This window comes from Pan paniscus, chromosome X (assembly GCF_029289425.2).
Source record: "Pan paniscus chromosome X, NHGRI_mPanPan1-v2.0_pri, whole genome shotgun sequence".
Taxonomy (NCBI): domain Eukaryota; kingdom Metazoa; phylum Chordata; class Mammalia; order Primates; family Hominidae; genus Pan; species Pan paniscus.
This window is the reverse complement of record NC_073272.2, coordinates 150,898,773-150,911,265: the sequence shown is the minus strand read 5'-3', so window position 1 is coordinate 150,911,265 and position 12,493 is coordinate 150,898,773. Positions and strand designations below refer to the sequence as shown.

Below are 12,493 nucleotides of genomic sequence, written 5' to 3'. Positions count from 1 at the left end.
GGACACACGCAGATCTTTTTTGGCATGGGGCGGGGCATTCTTCACTATAGCACCATCAGCCTAATGGTGAGATGCGACAGTCCACAGTTTTCAAATCCATGCCCATTACAAAACTGGGTGAGATGGCCAGGCCAAAGGATGGCTTTGAGACTTTAAAAAGCATGCTGGGTAAAAGAAACTATTTAAACTACAGGTCTGTAGTTCCTAGTAAGAGCAGTGTCCCGGGCATCGTGCGCTTGCTACCTACCTGCCATTGCCTCTCTTCCGGGCTCTGCATGTGGGTGAAAAGCCAGCCCTGTAACTCGGCCTGGCAAGGGCAGGGCCATGGATGGGGAGAGTTCTTGGGCTGAGCAGACAGGGTGGCCGGCTTGGGCCCTCTCCTGCTGGGCCCTCAGTTTCCCCATCAAGGGTATCTCGACTTCCTTCTGCTCTGGAATTAAAAAGTCAGAGGCTGGCTTGAGGCTGCTCAGGTGTCAGTAGGAACAGAGAGAGAAAAATAAGTTGATTTCCAAAGCACAAAGTGAACATCTTGATTGTATCTGTCTCTGTGGGACATTAAAATGAAAGGAAAATACATTATTTTCATGCTTATTTCCTAAAACGGGCCAGTGTGAGGTTTTGCGAATTGGATCAGCAGGCAAAGCGGGGCAGCTCCCAGGAACCCCGTCGGCCCAGTGTGTCCATCTTGGATTTCAGTGCCCTTCCCCTCCCCTCCAACCTTCCTTCTCCCATGGCGCCTTCCTGTGTGGCTGTCTCCCCAAGCTAGAGGCTGGGAGTCCTCCTGTCCCCCCACCTCATGTCCGTGCATTCCCCAATCCTGGGATTTGTGCCACCTGTGTAGGTCTCCTCTTGAGCCACACCTCCCTATCACCATTGCCATGGCCCCTGCCAGTCCAGAGCCAAGGTCTTCTCCTCATCTCCCATCCAAAAGGTTCCAGTCTCCTCCACACCTCACGCTCCTCCAGCGGGACCTGTTTTAAAATGCCTGGATCCCCCTTATGCTTCCTGCTGCCCTCAAGGTCCTGGCTGAGCCTGAGTTTGGCAGTGGAAGCCCTTCATGGTTTGGTCCCAGCCACATCCTTTCCCCTCCATAGGCTTCCCATAGGCCTTTCACTTCCCGAGGGCGCCAGGTGCTCTTCCATCCCCATCCCGGGCCTCTGCTGTCCCCCGTCCTGACCTAGCTCCTCTCGCCCTGCAGGCCTGGAGCAGCCTCTCCCAGCCTGTGGTCCTACAGCGCCCCCTGCTGACCTCACCTGGTGCTCATGGGGCGGGATTGGGCCGGTTGGTTTCTGTGTGTGCGACTCCCAGCTCGCCTTGCCCCCTCCGTGATCAGGAGTCTCTGGACCGTCCATTCCGTGGCGGGGCTGCGTGTACATCATGTCCCTGGCACCTGGCCCGGGCCAGAATCAGGAGGAGTCCCGCAGACGTTTGTGGGGTGGCTGAAAACACTGAGAAGCTGGGGGTTGGGCCTCCTGTCCCCACTCTTTCCCCTGAGTCTCAGCCACTGCCACATGGAGATGGCGGTAGAGGGGACCGGGGTGCAGAACACCAAGCTCTGGGGAGACAGCAGGAGGTGGCTGCGAGGAAGGCCTGCCCTCACCACTGTGGCCCTCAGGTGCTCTCGGCCTCTGCTGCTGCCAAAAGGCCCATGCTGGGGACCTTTGGCTTCCCTTGCCTTTGCCCTCAGTGTGGAAAGCCCGCATGTTTGCTGTCAGGAGCGCTCTTACTCCAGGGATTCTAAGCTTTGTGTCTTGCCTTCAGATGCAGCAGCAGGTCAAGGCAACGCTGCTTTGCCTTCCTCACTTTCCTTTTGCTTCAGCCTTGATGCTTCCTCATTCGCCCCCTGCTCTGGCGCTTCCTTGCTGCTCTTCTCCCTCCTGCTTCCCTGGCACTCACCGACGTGGCTGTAACCAGGACCATCTTTAGCTTACCCTGATGTGTGTGAGAGGATGCCACCTGCCAGACACTCTGTCCCCAGGCTGGATGTGGCAGGGGTGGGGGGAGAGTTGAGGTGCCATGGTGAGGACTCAGGTGCCCACTGGTGGTCATGCCTGGGGAGCACATAGAGGGCCACCCACAGGAAGGAGACGATCCAGCGCCCACTGGGTTGGCAGCTAGCAGTGATCACGAGGCTCAGGGTGTGTCTCCTGGCCCCCACCTGTCAGCTGGGAAGGTGCACCTGGGGCAGCTTCCACTGCACTCATCACCTGCCCCGCTCTGCGTGGGGCCGGCCACACCTGCCAAAGAGCAACGCCCGCATTTGCCACAGGCCCATTTGGCTCCCACCTCAAGCCCAGCATCCACCGGGGCAGGCAGGTGGTGGGCATTCTTGTTTAGGCAAGGAGCCTGTAGCCCAGGACGATGGCTTGACTTGCACTGGTGCCCGGTCGGTCGGTCGGTTGGAACCATGCCCCAGTTTTCCCACAGACCCGGGGCTGAAGGGTTCCAGTCCCTGTGCTACGCAGGGATGAGACACAGACTCTTGACTCTGCAAGCAGCAGCAGGGGTGGGGTCCACTCTAAGAACTTGAACACTGGCCCTTGCTGGCGGGAGGGAATGCTTGGTACAGTCCCCGAATCCCTCTTGTAAACAGGTGTAGAGAAAGCCTAGATAACTAACTAGACTGAAGCAGCTGCTGGTGGGCTGGCCCCTCCAAGCTCAGGTGGACACAGCGGTTATTCCTGCTGCTGGGAGGAGCAGTTGGCCTCCGCGCGGGTGTTGCTGGGAGGCTGCATGTTGGCAGGAGGCTTTGCTGCATCTACATGGTGAGCCCCACTCAGCCGTCCGCCCCTCCCTGCCCTGCATCCATCAATCACTCATAGCGATTGGCTCCCTGGCCCCCGGGCCGCACACACACACGGACCTGTGGATGGTGCTGAGCCCTGCCATCGGGCGCCCCCTCCACTGGGCGGAGCTGCCGTCTTGACGCGGTGGCAGCTGCCCTATGAGGATGGAGTGCCGGAAGCCTTCGCTGCATGTCGTCGTTATTTCTGAGGACGATGATGAGAACTCCTGGGCAGTGAATTCTGGGACGAACAGTCTTCATCCGGATAAGGATGTTCAGGTGGCTCAGGGTGCAGGGTTTTGAGTTCCCCAGGGGAGCTGTGCTGCTTTTTTAGCTGCAGAGGACTTGGTCAGGAGTTCTCAGTCACGATTGGGGACCCTTAGGTCCTGTGCGCATCACTAACTCTGCCCTTTTCCCTTTGCAGAGGGTCTCAACGCAGACTACGTGAAGAGAGAGAACCTGGAAGCCGTGGTATGTGAGGAACCCCAAGGTGAGAACTTTGTACTCACTGTCCCTTGCTGACGCTTTCCTAGTTGGTCCCAGCACTGAGCAGAACTGTGCTAGAGAAGCAGGGAAGCACAGAGGCGTCTGCTTCTAGAATGTCTGGCCAGAGCAAAAGCCTGCCCTGATGAGCCTGCCTCCCAGTTTCAGGAGCCCAAAGATGCTGGGGTGACAGCCAGGGCCATCTGCTGCCATGCCTGTGACTTCTGGGCATTGCGGCTGCTCAGCCCCTGCCCTTGATTCCTCCGTCCGAGCCAGAGCCCCGGGCACCTCTGCTCCCCATCAGCGAATACAATTACATCCTGAACAGAGCCATGGGGAAGCTTTTCACCTAGACCTAGAACTTTTCCCTTTGCAAATTGCCACAGGCAAGAGGGAACTTGGGTAAAACCCAGACCCTATTGTCAACACCTGTGCCCCTCCCTCCCCCTTCTGTGGTCATCAAGCACTTTCTGGATTCAGGAGCTGTTGGCAATTTGAGGTCGCATAAGTTCAGGCCACAGGCCTAGAGTGCCCAACTGCTCGAGGCAGATATGACCTGTGCCCACGGGATGCCAATGAGGAGGTCCGGAAAGGCTTGCTGGGGTCGGGGAGCAGGCCGGCTTCCCAGCAGCCGAGGCCTGGTGGCGCAGGCAGGGAGACTAGGACAGCTCAGGCGAGTGTTGCCAGTGGAACTACAGTGCAGCAGCCGTGGGGACTGGGCCTGGGAGACCAGGAGGGGCTCAGCCTGTGTGGTGTGTACTGGGAGCCAGGTGCCCTACAATGCTGCTGAAGACGGGTGGCAGTGCTGCACCAAATGAACTAAAATAGGCCTGGGTTCAGATGTGGAAAAATGGATTCCGCTGTCGCATCCACTGTCATGAGCTTTGCCACGGTTAGCCACCACGAGGCCAGCATCTGTGTGGGCAGGTGCTAGGTTGCGCACTTTATTTAAAATAACCCTTCCAGCAGTGCTGGCAGGAACATGCTCATTTTTTAGGTGAGGAGATGGAGGCTGAGCTGTTTCCAGGGCCTGTCCAGCTTTCTCTTTCTCTCCCCTTGACCCGCCCAAAACTGCTCCCAGGCTCAGGATAGTCCTGACTGGGGACAGGGAGTGGGTCCCAGAGGGAAGGTTGCACAGGCAGGGCTAAGCGGTCCCCCAGGGGATACAAAGGGAAACCCAGTTCTGTTCCCAGCACGGGCTTGCTGCTGTATTTGCTTCTTCTGTGCAAGACAGAGCAGAATTCCTTCTGACGGCCTCTTTTTCCCCTAGTGAAATACTCCACGTTGCACACGCAGTCTGCAGAGCCGCCGCCGCCGCCCGAACCAGCCCGGATCTGAGGGCCCTGTCCAGCTGCAGGCATGCACAACGGTGCCACCGCTTGTCACCCGGCTACCCCCACCCCTTCATTTGGACCCGCAGCTGCTGTGCTGCTCTGTGTCATCGGCTCCTTGTTGGTCTGAGTTTTCCGGATGAGCTCTGGGTGTTTGTGAGTTTGGTTTCTCTGCCCTGCCCCAAGCGTGCTGAGACTTGGTGCCGAAATTCAAGAGCCAGCTCTGATAGAAAGCCAGCACCAGCCTCGGGAGCTGCTGAGCCACCAACTCCCAAAGCCAGCCTGCCTCCAGCTTTACTGAGCACAGGATGCGGGGGCCAAGATGATGCTGAGGCCTGATGACATTTATGCTTAGGGGACAAGAGTTTGAACTCAAGGGACTGTGACCCCTGCACACTGGAGTGGCTCATTGTGGCAGGTTTCTGCCAATAGACAGCCCCTGACAGTGGCCTCAAGGAGCTGCAGGTGGGGGGCTCAGCCTGCACCCACTTGGAGCCCCTGCAAGGAGCGAACCGGTCAGCACCAAGTAACACCACACACGCGCAGCACCCAGGATGATGGTTTCACTTCAGTCTTCCCCATCCCAGGTTTTATGTTGCTGGGCTTCCGGAGAGCCGGTCCAAGCGGAGGCTTTCAGTGATTTAAGTACAAACATGCATCTCGTGATAGTCCTGCCCTGAGAGCTTAGGAATCTTCCGGATAAGTATGAAGCAACTCGTAGGCCTGTTTCCCATCTGATTCCATAGGGGGCTGGGTGTGGCCTTCGGGTTGACATGAGAAAGGTCTTTAGCAATCATTTCTGCACTGGAGATGAGTTTTAACCTGTGTTGGGGAGAGGTGCTCACCCTCCACCCTGTGTCCCTGTTTTGGTAGCAAGAGTGACCGATGTCAAGAACGAGCATCAAAGCCAGAATCCTGCTTGTTTGCTTAAAAATGTAATTGGGGGCGGCGGGGGAGGAGAGGGGAAAGAGACATTCGCTTGGTTTAGTGAAACACACGTGACTTTGTAGCTCTGTGGTCAGCCTACTTGTCTGTTCTGAGGGAGAGTGCGTGGGGAGCCATGCTCACCGTGGCAAACACAGGAACCCCATGACTAGCCCCTCACCTGGTATGGAGCTGCCTGGTTTGGGCTGGAGCAGAGCTGGTTTCCTGGAATGTTCCTTTGGCCCACATATGGTTCTGTCCCGGTGAGCTCTGTTGTCAGAGGCTCACGGGACAGAACCACATGCTAGGGTCTAGGGCCCCTGTCTACTGATAGTCAGTTTGCTGTGTCAGAAAGCACTTCTGAAAGCAGATATGAGTCACCAGACAGGCAGGATCTTACAAAACTCACGGGCCTCTTTGGTCTGCATGATGGCCCCATGCGTTTCATAGGCTGTCCACTGAGCGGGATTGTCTGCTGAGTGGGATGAGCCAACTCCAGTTTCTTAAGGAAACCACTGGAATCTGCAGCCCCCACATGCATCTGTCTAACGCATGCCTCGTGTTCGTTTTGCAAACATGCCTGTGGTGGAGGGTAGTCAGTTGTAGCACTGTGTGTCTCAAGGCTGCCTTGTGAGGCCATTCCCAGTGCGTGCCCTTGAGATCCTTACCACCCCTTTTCCTGCTCAGCCCTTTAATCCCTGACAGATCTGGACTGTGTGGCTGAAGGGGGACCTGCAGCACTGCAGAAATGCCTCTGCGTGGTGCCATGAAGGAAAGAAACCTTGGCCTGGTCTCGAGAAGCTTCCCATGCTTCAGGAAGTTAGTAAGGGTGGGGTGGCTTGCAGGATTGGCCTGTTTCCAGGGCCTCCCACACTCATTGGCCAGATTGTGAACTTTGTCAGGCTTGTCCCTCCCTGATACCAAGTATGTCGAGAACTGATGGCCCCACCCTCTGGCTGGTGCTGGGCCGGAGGTGGCTATGGAGGATTTTGGCATGCGTGGCCTGTCGCCACCTGGACAGCGTGACCTCAGGGGTTGTCCACTTTACCTTTATGGTGAGGCCTGTCGGATGGCTAAGTCCTTGAAACCCTAGAGCTGTGACATAGAATATGTGCTGTCTGTGAAACCATGTTCCCAGTAGCACTGACTGCAGTTGAGAGAGACCCATTTTGCTCTCCCTTACCACCCCCCGCCCCGGGTGCTTTCTGCACAAAGCCTAGAGCCTGGCACTCAAGCCCACCGGTGGCAGCTCCTAGTGACTGGACATGCCTGGAAGACCCCTCAGCCTTCTGTTTGCAGAACGTTCATTTCAGGAGCTTCTCCTTCCCACAGACATCTTACACTTGCTCGACACTGCCACCTGCAGAAGCCTAGCGGGCTCTGGTCACCATGTGTCTATCTGAAGGTTGCACTGGCCAGCATGGGCCTGTCCCAAGCGAGAGGGGAGACACAGTGGACTGAAAGGACTGGTTGAAAGTGGCCAATCTCTATCAGCTTAATTTGGCAGAGAAAATTTGTAACAACTCTGAGCACACGCTGGGTGAAGTCACAGCTCAAGGAAAGATAAAGCTGGGCGGAAGGAGGTGTGCGTGGCTTCTGTGGTGGGACCCAGAGGGGAGGCTCTGGGACAGGGGCTGGGGTTCAGTGCCAGGGCCCTGAGGAAGAAATGGGGACTGATCTCAAAATTCCAGAATTCCCTGTACATCTGTTCACGTGCTTGTGTCCAGGTGTGACTTGTAAACTGTCTAGTGTTTGCATTAAATAAAATGGCACCGAGCAGATTCTTGTCTTCTGATGGTGTTAAGGCACGCCCTTGGTCAAGTGTTGCCACTTTTCCCTAAAGTAATTTATGATGCAGAGCTGCCCTCCTCCCCCTCCTCCCGCCCCACCCCCAGCTGAAGGTATTTCTCTAGAAGCTTAGAATTCTTGCATTTACCCCTCAGTGACTAGCTCAGTGTCAGGACTTCCAAGGGTGACCCCTCACCGTACAAGCAGCTAAGGCCAGGGGATGTGGAGCGACCAATGTCCTGGGGTTAGAGAGGGCAGGAGGCAGGAGCAGAGTGCTGCGGGGCCGCTCCCGGGCTACATGGGTTGCGCAGTCCAGGGCCTGGAAGCAGCAAAGAAGTAAGTCCCAGGCTCACAAATCCCAAGTCGACTGCTCTGCCGCCTTCAAAGCAGGCTGGTAACCAGTGGAGGTTCCAGTTAACGCGCAGTTGTTTTTCAACCAGAAAGCTGGGTGAGAAAGGAGCCCTGCACCTCGTCACTTGTTGCAGCCTCATGGAGAGTGGCCTGTTTGGGATGAAGTATGTCCTTCTCATCAGCTCGCATGTTGGCTTCAAATAATTGAGAAGACGACACTTCAGTTCAGGGCATTTCAGCATGAAAACAAGATGCAGTGGACCCCGGGTTTTAACATGGAGGTCGGTTGTTTTTTCATTTTGTTTTGCCAACCTCGGCTTCTAGTGAAATAGCATCAGGTCCTCTCAAACCCGAGACCACCATATGCCTGTCTCGTGCAGGAGTTCTGCATGGCTAGCGGGGGCCTGGCACAGCAGCCCTCCCAGCCTTGCTTGCTGCTCTGGTCTCACTGCTGGGGAAGGCTGGCTGGCAGCAGTCCCCTGGGCATCCTCTGTGCCCAATAAATACCAGGCTCTCTGGCTCACTCAGTAGTAACGTGTGTGGAGAGGGACAGGGACCCCACACCCTTAACAAGACCAACACACAGAGGGCACAGGGGGTGGTGCGATTTCATCCAGGCCTTCGTAGCCCTGAAAAGGTGAACACCCCTTTGGGGTGGGGGCAGTTTGAGGCCTTAGAGAGCACTGCACTTGCATGCGAAGGACTCATCGCCCTGACTGGCTCCTCTCAGGTGTCTCCAGACCTTTCCCCAAGTCGTCCACGTTTTCTCAAGGTTAGAGCTGAGGGCGTTTGTGACTTCTTTACAATCAATCAATCAATCAGTATTTCCTGTTTCAGCCAAAATACTTAAGACTCATGATACATTTACGATTTACTGAATGAATGAATTAAATCACATAAAGTTACTTTACATATATTAACTGTGCTTGACGCACAGTAAACATTCAATCCATGTTATTTTATTACCGATTTTCCTCAAAGGAAAAATCTACTAAGATACTTAAAAAAGACCAGGGAGCAAACATATGATCATTTTAATTACAGATTGAAATACAGTGCAACAGATGAGACAAATAATACAATACTGTACCAGTTTTTAAAAACCTGAACCGTAACGGCTTCGCATTCTAGTACACTTAAAACAAAAATTGCTTAGATAACAAAACTATACTTCAAGTTGTTTTAGAAACAGTTCTGCGCTAGGAACATACATACAAAGGAAAATGACCCGTTGTGCTTCTTTAAAATCGAATGAGAGTCTCTAGGGTCCTGCTGACAGAGCCCCCCAGCCTCCGCCAGGTGAGGTGCACAGGGCCCACTCCAGGCACCAGCTCCCCCCAACTTGGCTTCTCTGGTTTGTCGAAGGCATCATCCAGTCCACACTATGTTTAACAGTCCTAGTCAGCCAGGGGATTACATATTTCTGGGAAGAAAATGGCAAATGTCCCCATTAAAAAAAAAGTCAGTATATCAATAATCCAGTATATCCATTCATAAATAAGCTTTCAGATATGTTAGGAACATAAAAGCTAATGTCGAACCTGATTTAGCAACAAATCCCACATGTGATAAAAAATGGAGAATTGATTTTAGGTTATCAAATTACCTTGAATAAATCTCTCTGGTATCTTATAGAAGGATAATTTTCCATAAGAATCAGGAGGTTCCCAGTTAAAAAAAAAATCCATTCTCTATGGAAAAACCCTTAACATATTTTCAAAAATAATAAGGTCAATCTGTAGGACTTTGCCTGGAATCCAGTAGTTTGAAACCAACCAGCTAACATTGCTATGCAGTCACACTGGGGTTTGACCTTAGGGGCCGCTGCAGCCGCCTCTGCCTCTAAAGGCTGAATTCCTGCAGCCAGTGGCGGGGTGGGGGGCAGCTGCAGCAACAGGCACGGCACATGGGAGGGGCATGTCACACAGAGGAGCTCAGAGCTATGGCGCTCAAGTGGATTGAACCAATTGGTAAGTGAATTCCTGCGAGAACCGACGGAGTCACAGAGCTCGAAGTCAGTAAGTAAAGGTTCAGGAGCGGGAAGAGAGGGCTGACCAGCTGCGGTCGGCTCTGGGAAGGAAAAACCAAGGGAAGTGCGTGCTATGCTTTTCCAAACCAAAGCCACAGCACGGTGGCTGCTTTCAAATATGAACAGGCAGCCATGCGAGTAAGCTGAGTTGAAGGAATTGTGATAAAATGAGAAATGATTTCATACAGGCAAATAACATAAGAACAGACTTGCTTTGATCCCAGCAGCTGGCTGCGGTAAAGTGGGGGTGGGAGACATGGCTAGACAGCCCAGGATCGAGTGACAGGCAGTGCTCCTTGAAGGAGCCAGAGGCCAGCACCTGTGCACAGCTGCCAGAGGCCTCGGTTTACCCTCAGCGGGGCTGGAAGACTGAGCATGGCCACTTGGTGCCATCCCCATGAATGGGCTGAGCCGCCCCAAGAGGCGAGTACCAGAGTGAGGTGAGGACAGAACACGTTGCCCTTGAAATTGCACCACAGAAAAACGAGCATGAGGTTTGTTGGAAAAGAATTTCTCCCACAGTACAGTTGAGCTGATCCCTCCTCGGGTGACTATTCTAAACGTAAAAAAGGACATAGGAAAATAAAGGCCTGTTTGTTTCTCTTCTCTAAAAATACCTTATATGTACACAACAGTAATTGTTAACAGGAGGACCCCGTGCATGAAGAAAACTGTGGAACAGAGGGCAGTGGCCTGTCTTCTCCCCAAGTACTTCATTCAAAACAGTTTTCAAGTTGTGGCCAAGAGCTGAGGGAAGCCACGGGGCTGGCAATGCATCTTGAAGTGAGTGGTGTTTGTTGTTACTGAAGGATTTAAGTTGGAAAGAAATGGTGTACAGCTTTCTTGAACCTCAGTACTGCATTCCGTTCACTTAGTTTCTCCCAAGCTGCCTGAATGCCAGAAGTTGCTTCACAGGGTGGACGTGACAGACGGCTCCCCTGTGAAACCGCTGACAGGAGGGTAACGGGCTGTTCACAAAACGAAAAGCACTTGCCAACAGTGGGAGCTGTCACCTAGCCACACAAATGGTCCCTGGGCCTAATCCTAAAAGACGAGATCACAAGCTACAGCCACAACAGTGATTGCCAGGTCCCTTTTCTGAGCCACCGGGAGACAGTGGAGCAGCAGGCTGGCCTCGCCCATCAGACCGAGGTGTGGACGGAGGTGGCGGAGTGGGAGGGCGAGGAGCCCCGCTCAGATGAGGATGAGACGGCGCGCGTGGCCACCTCCCGCTGTAGGCCCTCCACACGCTTCTGCAGCTCCGCCCTGACGGCCAGCAGCTCCTTGAGATTCTGGTGAATGGGCATCTGGAGGGAGCAGAGACAAAGCTGCATTATCAGGCCATCCTCCTACCACAGCGTTTCCACATGGAGATGCTGTTGGCTTCAGGAGCTTTTCACCATCCAGACTCCTGGAGCGGCCAAAGTCTCCTGAGGCGTTGACCGATCTCGCGTCAGGTGGACAATGGGACCCCATCCCATGAGCTTTGGCTGCCACTGAGGCCGCCCTGCAGCTCCGGGGGCCGAGCCGCTGAGCCGGGATGAAAAGGCACCATGGGGAGGCTCCCACAGTTTCTCAGAAGACAAGCAGGCGCGGGGACACTGCGCACCATGGATCAACCGAGGGCGCCGTGTGCAGACTCGGCACGAGCAGTGTCCTAAAGACTGTGCGTCAGAAATGTTTCCACGCAGACCCCTTTCCAGCATCTCCATTATCTCTGTATTTTTGCATTTTTATAAATAGCTCTGCTGACTGAAAATCCTTCTGTTAAATCAGCACTTTTTACAACTTGAAGCTGTGTTTTCATCAACCGGAGCAGGATCTGCCAGAAGCCCCCTGGAGCGGGCAGTGCCGGCGGGGGGCGGTGGGGAGCCTCCCCAAGGACCAACGCCTCCCTCCTTGCTCAGCATCACCACAATGCCTCACCTTAATTAGCTTTTCTCTTTTAAACCCATCAACTGTGGGGCAGGGGTGAATATAAACAAGCAAGGTTTTCCTGGGGCATATGGGACCTCCAGTCCTGCTATTTTATAGTCATAGCACCCAACCCACTCGCCTAACAAGCTGTCCCCAGCAGCTACTAGGAGGCCAGACATCCGAGACCCAGCTTTTCTCACCTGGAGCTCTTTGGCTGGGGGCAAGGCTGACCAGAGCGAGGGGTCACCGACTGGGGCTGAGGGAGAAACAGGGTGGGGTCTGGGGAGCTCCCTAGCCTTCCCTTGTCTCTGATCCCATGTGTAAACAGCAGCCACAGGGCTGGCTCCTAAGCCTCAGCCAGGCCATATAACTGGCCACTTAACACCTTCCAGGGACTTCTTCCCCCTGCCCTGAGAGGGGCCTCGAGGCCCTCTGCAGTCTGGCCCCAGCCTGGCCCTCTGGCTCATCTTTCACCAGGTCCTTCCCCCACTCCCTCAAAGACTGAGCTGTTCCACCGTGTATGCCAATGGTGATCAGCCCTCCTGGAGGGAAGGGGGAGATGGAAGGAGGATGAGAGCGAGACCGCAAGAGGGCAGCAAGGTCCCTCTAATAACAAGGTGCTCAGTAACCAGCACCCAGTGGGCTGAGAAGAAATGACCCCCTTGGGCAGGCCACAGGAAGAACAGAGGGGACAGGAGTGGAGTGTGATGGCAAAGGCAGATCCCACAGGCCTCTGGGAGGTGGCACCAGCTCCTCTCTTACCCTTAGGACCCATCTGGCATGCATTTTCCTGTCTGTAGGATCTTTAATTCTGATCAGACAAGGGACGCCTTGCAATCAAGTTCCCATTATCCATCTACAGGCATGTGGCCTCAGCAAGAAGCA

The 12,493-nt window shown here is 54.4% G+C and overlaps 2 protein-coding genes across 7 annotated transcripts in view; one reads left to right on the top strand and one right to left on the bottom strand.

The window, feature by feature from the left end:
• CD99L2 (CD99 molecule like 2) overlaps positions 1-7,304 on the top strand; it is a 131,983-nt gene extending 124,679 nt beyond the window's left edge. For all 3 annotated transcript variants that reach the window (XM_034949820.2, XM_034949818.3, XM_034949819.3), the window contains 2 exons: positions 3,210-3,275; positions 4,539-7,304. In XM_034949820.2, coding sequence (XP_034805711.1) covers positions 3,210-3,275; positions 4,539-4,606 — 134 coding nt within the window. In that variant the 3' untranslated portion in view covers positions 4,607-7,304. The remainder of the gene's footprint in view (positions 1-3,209; positions 3,276-4,538) is intronic.
• Positions 7,305-8,681: 1,377 nt separating this feature from the next.
• Positions 8,682-12,493, bottom strand: part of MTMR1 (myotubularin related protein 1) — a 71,396-nt gene continuing 67,584 nt past the window's right edge. For all 4 annotated transcript variants that reach the window (XM_034949811.3, XM_034949814.3, XM_034949813.3 and 1 more), the window contains one exon: positions 8,682-10,998. In XM_034949811.3, the coding sequence (XP_034805702.1) occupies positions 10,834-10,998 (165 nt within the window). In that variant the 3' untranslated portion in view covers positions 8,682-10,833. The remainder of the gene's footprint in view (positions 10,999-12,493) is intronic.